Raw genomic sequence first — 11393 nt, forward strand, 5'->3', positions numbered from 1 at the left:
TGAGATGTGCATGAAATTCATTTCCTTCTCTATATGCACATATTTATGTGGAGTTTGTCCTATGTATATTGCTGTTTCTAACTCTTTGGTCCCAATGAGTTTGGGTACCATTTTGTTTGTGTTGTTGTTCTACGAACAATTGGAGATGCATTGGATGATCGGCTCACTCACAAGGAAGGTTGTGTCACCATGTGCTTATTGGAGTCAAGCTAGGATGATCAATGAACTACTATCCACCTTCAATTGGTATCTACTACATCCTTCCAATGGTATCTCGGTAACTAGTATCATCATCTACTTCATGCACACATTTCTTGCATCAACCTTGTGTAGGTTGTATCATGGCATGTAATTCATTCTTTCTTGTGATACTTGTTTCCTTTCTCAAAGCATCCCAACGATGATCTCTTGTTGCTAGTTGTGATGTCTTTGATGCTCGTGTGGTTGGAACTCATTTATATACAATAAGACCATATCTAGCCATGTGCTATGCCTTCAAGCAAATATCTTATTGGTATATTTATGACTTCCTTGTGGATATCTTATTCTTTCCCTTTTGCAACAATTTCATGTGTACATCCTTCTTTGTGGATTTGATATCATCATGATCTCATCTACCTAGAATCCTATACACTTGAGAGAAGTTGCATATCTAATTGATATCCCCTTCTTTCGCGTCCACCTTTTCTTTCTTGTATTATTTCTTTGGTGGGTCCTTGAAGGTGTGTGTCTTGAGTGCGGATCTTATATCGTTGCATCTTGATGCACTCTTTTGTGGTGAAGATCATTTTCCTCATGCTTGTCTTGACAAAGCTTGCCATTTAATTGGTATCCTTCGTCTTGATGAGGCTTTCATTTTCTATCTTCACCATGGGTTGTCACAAGATTGGTTAATATTTCTCTTTTTAGTGATCTTGTGAATCCATTTGCTTGGTGTGTGTGAGAAGGACATGTCATGCACCTTGTATCTCAACTATTAAAGACTATGTTGATGCTTAATGCTCATCCTTATATTAGTCTTCTCAAGTGCTTTGACATGACTCACACACATCTTTTTGGTTGAACCTATTTCCATGTTGCCTCTTTTATATGTTGCTCAACTATTTGTTTTTTTGGAAGTGCTAGGCTTTGTTTCCTACATGCTCACTTGCACTTGTTGTGAGTTTCTATTGATTTTGGGGGAGTGATGATCCTATTTTGTGCACTTGGTATCCTAATGCAAATATTCTAAGGAGTGCACAAATCATGGGGAGCTTCACTAGTGTCTTTTAGAACGCTTCGTTGGTCTCTTGCACTTGTCGTGAGGTTCTATTGATCTTGGGGGAGTGACAATCCTATTTTGTGCTCGTTGTATGCAATTGCAAAACTAAATTGTGCACAAAACAAGGGGAGCTTCTCTAGAACACTCCTTTGCTCATATCATAATATCTTTTATTCATGTGGCATGTAGGATCATTAGTCTAGTTGTTTCAATTGGTATCTTTTGATAGCTTGCTTCAATTGGTATCGTTTGATTTCTTGAGTGCTTGTTTCTCTCTTTGTTATTCCTTTGTGGCACATCATTCTATTGGCAATCTTTGGGCCTCAAAATAGTTTGTCTTCCTCCAAGTATTTACCGTTGGATATGTGTATTGCATTCCACTCTCATGTTGAGAAATACACAATTTATGGAGGAACACAAGTTATATTGGCCTTCTAAGCCTTTCGCCCATTTTGGCAATCGATGCCAATGGGGGAGAAGTTTCAGAGAGTATTGTGCAGAAGTTTAGAGAGTCATCTCTTCTTGCTTTGGTTTTGTTCCCAAGCTTTTGCATCTCATGCGCATACATTATTGTTGCATGGTATGGTGATGCATAATTCCTTATATAAACTCTCTTGAAAGTGATTGTCATCTATTACCAAAATGGGGGAGATTGAAAGAACATGCGGTGCCCCCATGTTTGGTTTTGGTAATTGATGAAAATCTCTATGGACTAATGGTTGCCTAGAGTTATATTTGAAGGGTTTCTCCATAGGCTTTTCTTGGAGTCCATTTGTTGGTTTCAAGGAGTGTTTGTGATGACCAAGGTGCTATTAAGGAATTATCCAAAGATTGGTGTTACAGCATCCAAATGAATAGAGTTGGAAAGATTCAAGGTTGATCAAGACAAAGTACAGAGAGTGTTTCAAGTTGATCAACACACAAAGCGTAGAAGATGTACCGAGAGGGATCAAGCGATCCCATAGTATGGTAAGCATTGTCAATTACGCTTTGTGTACTAACCCATGGTCTTTGTGAGAGTTCTATGTGGGGTTAGGTTATCTTCCATGGGCTTGCGTCAAGAGGAAGATCACATACAGCCCATGGAGGATGACATCAAATCAAGGTTGTGGTGTGCAAGTTCAAGTGATGCATCACGAAGAGAACAAGTGCTTGAAGCTTACCGTCCATTGTGGTGACAATGGACTTGTGAAGATGTGCCGAAGAGTGGCTCACCCATAGTGGAGTATGGGGGAGCAATCTACTAGTCTTCACCGAGCCAACGAAATCAAGAAAGGTGGTCCAAGTTCAGGAAGTCAAGATCGTCTACATCTAGCTCAAGTGGACTTTGTGCAAGGCAAGGGTTTGCCCTTGATAGGTTCTCAATTTTACTGGTCTCATGGTGGTAGTTTGGAGACCGGGTTATAGGATTGATTGCCGTACTATTAAGGGGGGGCTCTTGATGAGTAGCTTGATCGTATCGTTCGCAGAGAGCTCAAACCATTGCATCCTTGCATCATCTTTCTTGGTTCTTGTTTCGTTCTCTTTATGCATCTTAGAGCTTATGGTCATCTTCTTGACAAGCTCAAGTTCATCGAAAACGGAGTTCACATGCTTCTTCCTTTCCGTTTTTAGTGTTGGAGGTTTTACCGGTCTTTTTCGAGGAAGGGTTCTCAGCATTTTCTTTTGGGACTTTTCTAATTTGCTTATTATTGTTATTTCTATCAAGATTGTGTTAGCCCTTGTCGCTAGCTTCCCAACAAACTTGGTTTCGTTGAATTCGGAGTCTGTTTGCAGAAGTTGTGGCAGTTTTTGTGTTCTGAAAAGGCTGCAGCGGTACTACCGCGGACAGGAGCGGATGTAATTTTTTACTACCGCTCCAGAGCGGTACTACCGTGGCTACTACAGCGGTAGTACCGCTCCAGAGCGGTACTACTGCGGCTACTACAGCGGTAGTACCGCTCCGGACCAAAAACTCGTCCCAAGTCCATCGGAAGTAGGCACGTATGTATTTTTTAGTACCGCTCGCAAGCAGTAGTACCGCTACCCCTAGCGGTAGTACCGCTACACCTAGCGGTAGTACCGTGAGGACAAGTGGTAGTACCGCTCCGACGGTTCTTCTGGCCTTTTGCCTCCTCGTCTTTGTTTTTCAAAGGGCTATTGCCTCCCTAGCGGTAGTACCGCTCCTTGGAGCAGTAGTACCGCTCGGTGCGGGGTGTGAGCATAACGGTTGGATTTTCCCCCACCTATAAAAGGGGGGCTTCTTCCCCAATGAACCTCATCCTTTGAGCTCGTGTTCTTCCCCCATTGTTGACCTTCTTCGAGCTTGCTAACTCTCAGTCCCTCCATGGATTCTTGCTAGTTTTTGAGGGAAAAAAGAGAGGAGATCTAGATCCACATTTCCACCAACACTTTCTCCTCTATGTGAGGGGAAGCCCTTGGATCTAGATCTTGGAGTTATTGGTGTTCTCCTTCTTGTTCTTCCACTCATTTTTCTCCCTAGCATTAGTTGCTTCGGTGGGATTTGAGAGAGAAGGACTTGGGCACTCCGTGTGCCCTTGCCATTGCATTTGGTGCATCGGTTTGAGTTCTCCACGTGATACGTGGAAGTTACAAGTTGAGAAGCTTATTACTCTTGGGTGCTTGGTACCCTTGAGCTTGTTCCTCTTGGGTGCTTGGGCGCCCCAGACGGTTGGTGGTGTTCGGAGATCAATCATTGTGGTGTAAAGCTCCGGGCAAGCGTCGAGGTCTCCAATTAGGTTGTGCAGATCGCCCCGAGCAACTTGACGGGTTCCGATGACCGCCCCCAAGGGTTGCCAAAGTGTAAGGGTTCGGTGACCGCCCCCAAGGGTTGCTATTTGTACGGCTTCGGTGACCGCCCTCAAGGGTCCCTTAGTGGAATCACGCCATCTTGCATTGCGCGAGGGCGTGAGGAGATTACGGTGGCCCTAGTGGCTTCTTGGGGAGCATTGTGCCTCCACACCGCTCCAAACAGAGATTAGCATCCGCAAGGGTGTGAACTTCGGGATACATCGTCGTCTCCGCGTGCCTCGGTTATCTCTTACCCGAGCCCTTTACTTATGCACTTTACTCTATGATAGCCATATTGTTTCTTGTCATATATCATGCTATCACCTGGTAGTTTATCTTGTTTAGCATAAGTTGTTGGTGCACATAGGTAAGCCTAGTTGTTGTAGGTTTTGTGCTTGACAAATTAACCGCTAGGTTTATTCCGCATTTGTTCAAGCCTAAACCGTAATTATTTTAAGGCACCTATCCCCCCCCCCTCTAGGAGACATCCACGATCTTTCACTAGTGTAGTTTCTGAACTTGATCCAATAGTGTAGTTTATGTACTCGATGTATTAAAAAGATGTTTCTGAACTTGACGTAGTGAAGTATTTCCTGAATTTGATCTAATGTTATTTTCATAAGAAAATAAACTAAGGACTTGGTGAAGCACTGGTTATGTGTTATCCTATTCAACAAAAGTAAACTAAACTAGTACCAAAAGCAGAACATTCATCCATTATTTACTAGTTTCAGAACTTTGTTTACTAGTTCTGAATTTGAATTTAATTTCAGAACTCTGTTTACTAGTTTTTGAAGTACATTCATCCATTATTTATGCTACATAAACAACTACTTCATGGATTCATCGCTTGTAAAACAAAACAAAAATGAATAATTCAAACATCATAGTAATGCTAATTTTCAAAATGTCTCTCCCCTTGCAGGCCCAAGCGTCTGAACGACATGCTGCAGCATGAGAGGTTGTTCACATTTGCCGGTTTCAGCATTGAAAGCGACAAAGAGAAGGTGAAGTTGTCCGGTTTGGAGATCAACCCCAACAAGTTCATCGACATTCAGTGCAAGTGGAGAGTTCCATACACCGGAAAAGAGTACGACTCCTTGACTGATGTGGGGGACCACAAACTGTGGGGGACCAGCCCGCTGCCAAACAACCTCATCGAGTACGCGGGAGTAGATGCGTATGCCACGTACAAGTCATGGATCATAATTGACTACATCACAGATGGTTCGGAATTTGCAAAAGAGCGGGAGGCTGAGAAATTCTACGACCACCCCTATTGCACCTTTATGGGATGAAGATACATCAGAGCCTGCCTTCGTTTTCCTTCCGCTTGTGCTTGCCTTTTATCTTGTTGTTTCAAATTAGTAGTTTGCTCTTGTTGGGTTGAACCAGTATGATTATATCGTGCTTGTCATGGTTGAACAAGTTTACTTATGTCATCAAGTCCAATGTTTTGCTTATCTCATTCTATAAGTTTGGTAGCTTCGTATGTTGTTAATCCATCATTTCAAATTCAAAAGTAGCTTCTGAATGGAACTTTGTGGCTGCTCTAAAGTACTATTTATGAAGCAACTAATCACACAACGTTGTTCCATGTCTAGTTTCGATTCAGTATTGTATAGAAAACATAACATTGAAAACAATCAGCACAATTTGAGTTGCTTAACAACGCTTCAAAAGTTGAAGCAAAGATTCTTAGTACTTCATGTAGTGTTCTCATTCATATGTAGTTGCTAGAAAATTAACAAGTGCTACAAACAGAAAAAGTTAAGAAGCATCAGCACACACTTATGTTGGCCGCTTGCAGATTAAGAATGACAGTACTAGTACACTTGATTGGACAGTACATACTTACTACAATAAAAAGTACAAAGAAGCATCAGTCCGTAAGCGCTACTATGAATGGACTATCAGTACAACTAAGTCTACACGCAAGTACCATAGTTCTGAAAATGACACCAGAAGACCCTTGAGAATAATCACAAAAACAAACGCAAAAAAGAAGGCAAAAAACTCAAATGAAAAAGATTACACTTAGACAGAACTGACAAGAACTAGAACAAAAAGTACCAGTCCAAGTAACTGGTGGAGTCAAGTACTAGATTCAAACAAACAAAAAAAGAAAAAATTGACCGCCCAAGGTCAGGGGTAGGCCCTGACACTGCTAGATACTTGAACTCGAGCCCGTGGGCGAATCCCTAGTAATCCGCACAACGCAGGGTCGCCGAACAGGGCCCACAGGTCATGAGAGATAGCGAGCGCCGTGTATAAGCGCTCAGGTGAGTATTCAGAGGAGTTCGACCAGTGAGCCTCGGCTACGCTTATAAACAGGTCCGGAGCCCCCTCGACTAGCGAGGTGGGACTATACCCAGAGCGCATGCGCACGCCGCACTGCACAGCCGCGCGGACGAGCTATCTGGGCCGGAAAACGGCCCAATAGCCTGCATCATTTACAAACACCCCACCAATAAGCCCAGTTAAACAAACCAGAGGGCGGGGCAAAGAAATATAAACTACAAGAAAAATGTTCAAAACTGAAAATATATAAATTCAAATACTAGTTCGCAGGCAATAACTTTAAATACGAAAATATAAATGAAAATAATTTTAGCTCTACACCACGGATGATGAAAAAAGGAGAAAATATGATACAAAAACAATGAACCTCTAAAAAGAAGAGAACTTAATAGTCTATCTGTTATATGTACATAATTTAAAAAACCGAATTAAATATTACTTTCAAGTTCAACTACTAAAATGAAAAAAGTTCAAACATATGATGTTTGTCCATTATGCTAAATTTCTTATTTATATAAAATCTGACAAGTTCAACTACTAAAATGCAAAAAGTTCAAACATATAATGTTTGTCAATTATGCTAAATTGCTTATTTATATAAATTCTGACAAGTTCAACTACTAAAATAAAAGAAGTTCAAACATATAATGTTTGTCAATTATGCTAAATTTCTTATTTATATAAATTCTGACTACTTCAACTACTAAAATGCAAGAAGTTCAAATAGAATTTATTTGTCAATTCTGCTAAATTTCTTATTTATATAAAATCTGTCCACACCTCAACGAACGATCTGGTCGTAAAATAATCTCAATCCCCCAACCCACCCAAAAAAACAAAAAAAGTCAGTTCAAACATACATATGACATCAGTACTAAAAAAGCAGGATCAGTCAGGCCACTCACACCACTGTGACACCAAATTTCAAAACCGCACACTGTATGAAATTACATTTCAGTTCACACAGCACTAAACCATAAGTGCACTAAAATGATAATACAAAACTACAAAGGCCTAACTTAGGTTAGTACAGATGAAAATAAAATAAGTACCAGTTTTGAGCAACAAATCTATAAACTAGTCTATAACCCAGGGCACTGAAAAATGTTTTGAGATAAACTAGTCTATAGGACTTCAGTGGAAAAACAATACTTAACATCCACACGGAAAAACATCACAAAGCATATGTCACCTAAACAGTGCAAAATGCCATCATCACCACCCCTGAGACGTGCAAGTGGGATTTAGCAGATCATAAGTACAGCTCGACAAGACTAGTCAGTGCAGCAGTAAAAACCCTTTGACTTGGACGGTTGCTTCTTCCAGGCCACCACCCGCTGAGCGGTTGCCACAAGAGACTGCAAACGGGGACCCCCATGACCACCACACCAACGCCCCCGACGAACCGCCTCCCACACATCCCCGTCGACGCACTGCAAAATACCCCATTGTCTTCCATCTCTGCCTCATTCACAGAACCACCATTGCCGCTTCAATCTCCACTGCACACAAACCAAAAACTTCTCTCTCCCAAGCCCACAGTCACTGGAGGAAGGCGATGGCAGAGGAACCGACCGCCAAGCGTCCTCATGGCGAGCCGTCAGACAAGAGCAGCAACCTCGTCGACGTTCACGTCCCCGGCGAGAAGCGCGATTACACGAGAACCCTCACAGAGGTTGAGCTCCACGGCAAGGAGACGCTGGAGATCGTCTGCACCAGCAAACCAGACAAGGCCGACGAGGTGATGAGCAGGCTCAGGATGAAGGGCGGCGGCTTGTATGCGAGCTTCATCGGAGTTGATGTGGAGTACACCAGCGACGATGAACCTCCACAGATGGGGGCAGTCCTGCAGTTGTGCGTCGAGGAATTCTGCTTGGTGTACCACATCACAGTAGCCACAAAATGGTAACCCATACTACTGTTCATTCATCTGTTGTACTAGTACTACTCACTAAAAACTTCATTAATCTTGTTTCCCAACTAGATGAACTACTATAGTTTGTGAAGTGGATGCACGAGTACATGTTTCTCAAGTTACATGCATTTCTGAAACTGTGAAGTGGATTGTTTCACCAGATTAGCATCTGAAAAAATGTTTATAGAATTCTGAACTTGATGCACCAAATTAATTTCTGAACTTGATGTGTTAGCATAGATTCTGATCTTGATGCACTAGTATAGTTTATAGAATTGATGTATTAAAAGATGTTTGGTGAAGTGGTATAGGTCCATATCTTGATGCACATGTTTCTCAAATTAATTTTTGAACTAGATATAGAATTGATGCACAAAGATGTATCAAGCACTGGTATAGGTCTTTTATTCAACAAAAAAGAAAACTAAACATGAATCAAGCAGCACATATATCATTGAATCTGGTAAAATGATTCTTTAATTTGGTGAAGCATTTGGTGAAGCACTGAAGATAGCAAAAAAGAAAAATAACATGGTGTAGTTGAATTTAATTTCAGGACTTTGTGTACTAGTTTCTGGACTACATTCATCCATGACTTATACTATATAAGCATCTACCTCATGGATTATCACTTTCAAAACCAAAAAGGAGAAGAAATAAATCTTCAAAAAAGAAGACTAATCTTTAAATGTGTGTGTCCCCCCTTGCAGGCCCAAGCGCCTCAAAGACTTCCTGCAGGAGGAGAAATTGTACACATTTGTCGGTTTCAGCATTGGAGGTGACAAGCGGATGCTGAACAAGTCTGGTTTGGAGATCAACCCCAACAACTTCATTGACATGCAGCGCAAGTGGAAAGATCCAAAGACCAGCAAATACTACGACTCCTTGGCCGATGTTGCAGGCGGCGTAATCCGCCCATTCTACAGCGGCATGAAGAAGAAGATGGACAAGGGAGACCACAAACTGTGGGGGACCAGCCCACCGCCAAACAACATCATCACGTACGCAGGAATAGATGCGTACGCCACGTACAAGTCATGGAAGACAATCGACAACATCGTGACAGTTTGGGATATTTCAAAAGAGCAGGAGGCTGACCCCTACTACCACTGCAACTTCGCGGGATGAAGATGCATGAAAGTCTGCATTCGTATTGCTCGCACTTCTGCCTGTCCTTAATCTTGTTGTTTCAGATTTGTAGTTTGCTTTCGTTATGTTGAACCAGCTACCTTATGTTATGTGTGTCAGGGTTTGAACAAGTTTGCCTATGTCTATCATGTACATCATTTGCTTATGTCGTTCAACAAGTTTGCTAGCTTCCTATTTTGTTGATCCGTCATTTGAACTTGAAGTAGGTTGAAGTTGAAACTTGATGGCTGCCACGCAGCACTAGTCATGGAGAAACAAAAATCACACATGGAATTTTCACAAAAAACAAAAACAGTGGCAGACTAACTAAGGAAAACAGCAAATAGTAGACTTGGACACTCAGTACAGCTTAGACATTTACGGTAGTACTATCACACTAAGAAATCAGTTTTTAGTTTCAGAAGAACACTAAAAAGACTAAGTTTCAGCCGAGGAGAACATTCACTACTAACAGCATCGTGCTAATAGTAGTTAGAAATTGTCTGAGTACTGCAATAGGAAAAGCAAAGAACAATCGGTACGTATTTCCTAGTCACTAGCATGCTAGGACTGAGAGTTCTGGTACACTTGAACAAATGGTACATTCATTCTACAAAATATAAAAAGGAACGGGAAGCTTCAGTTCGCATTCCATAAAACATCGACACACTAAAGAATAATAGTAATAGTACAAATGAAATCTCAGTACAACTTAGTCTATAAGGCAAGTACTATGATCATACAAAACATTGCCTTGAGAAGAACCACAGCCTAGAAAAAAGAAGGCCAAAACTAAATCAAAAGGATATCAGTTCGACCAAGGAGAAAAATCACAAGAAAACAAAACAGAAGCATCAGCCCACATTGACCAGTGAGGCACTAGTTTCAAACAACACAAGAAAATAAAATGACCAAAGTACTAGCACAATTGAAATCTCAGTACAACTTAGTTTATTCGATAAGTGCTATGATGATACCAATTAATGCCTTAGAAAGAAGGCCAAGACTCAACCAAATAGATTACTGTTCAAACAAGGAAAAAAATTAACAAAAAACAAACAATAGAAGAATCAGCCCACATTGACTAGTGAAGTAATTATGAACTTTATACGCCTGTCCATTAAATGTAGCTAATTTAAACCAGTGCTTTAAATTTTACTATGAAGTTCAACTACTAAAATTCAAGAATTTCAAACAAAAATTTGGCTCTCAAATTTTGCTAAATTTCTTATACTTGAATAAAATCTGGCTAGAGATCACGTAGCAACTTGGTCGTAAATAATTTCAATCCCAAAAAAACTTCAGTTCTAATACATTATATGAAATCAGTTCTACATAACAAGGAAGCGTCACTCCACACACGCTAGATCCACAAGTGCTATCGTGACACCAAATATTAAAAGCCTTACGCTGAATGACATTACAATTCAGTACTAACAGAACTATACTATAAGTACAAGAAAAGAGGGTACACCAACTATAAAGGTCCAACCTAGGTTGGGACGGATGAAAATAAAATAAATCTCACTTTTCCAGCAACAACTCGTAATGAACTTCGAAAAAGGTGTTTTCAGTTCAACTAGTTTACAAGACTTCAGTACAAACTAAAGAACTTAACCAAAACGAATTCCCAATGAAACATACACAAGTGAAAACAGCTATTCAACCACACTATCATCATGGAAAAAAAGATTGTTAAACATTGTGCCACACTTAAACACAACACAAAATATACCAGTAATTACATAGTACTTGACAAGACATCCAAACACTACAATCAAAGCCTACAATGCTTTCAAGACATATATCACACAACTATCCATTTCACTACGCAAATGATGACCATTTCTTCTACGCACCAGGAGCCAAAGCCTGAAACTCCTTAGGAAGCTCCGTCACCAGAAGCTGGTTATTCCGGTTGAACACAACTCTATACAGATCCTCGGCATTCCAGTCAAAAATACGAGGCTGCAAAACAATAAAACAAACTATCAAAAA

The 11393-nt window shown here is 40.7% G+C and overlaps 1 protein-coding gene across 1 annotated transcript; it reads left to right on the plus strand.

Moving 5' to 3' along the window:
• The first annotated feature begins 7910 nt into the window (after window positions 1–7910).
• LOC141026026 (uncharacterized) lies at window positions 7911–9395 on the plus strand. Its single transcript, XM_073501975.1, has 2 exons — window positions 7911–8257; window positions 8978–9395. Exons 1-2 carry the CDS (start codon window positions 7911–7913, stop codon window positions 9393–9395), a joined length of 765 nt encoding a protein of 254 aa, XP_073358076.1.
• The last annotated feature ends 1998 nt before the right edge of the window (window positions 9396–11393 follow it).

The sequence above is a fragment of the Aegilops tauschii genome, chromosome 6 (assembly GCF_002575655.3).
Source record: "Aegilops tauschii subsp. strangulata cultivar AL8/78 chromosome 6, Aet v6.0, whole genome shotgun sequence".
NCBI classification, from domain to species: Eukaryota; Viridiplantae; Streptophyta; class Magnoliopsida; order Poales; family Poaceae; genus Aegilops; species Aegilops tauschii.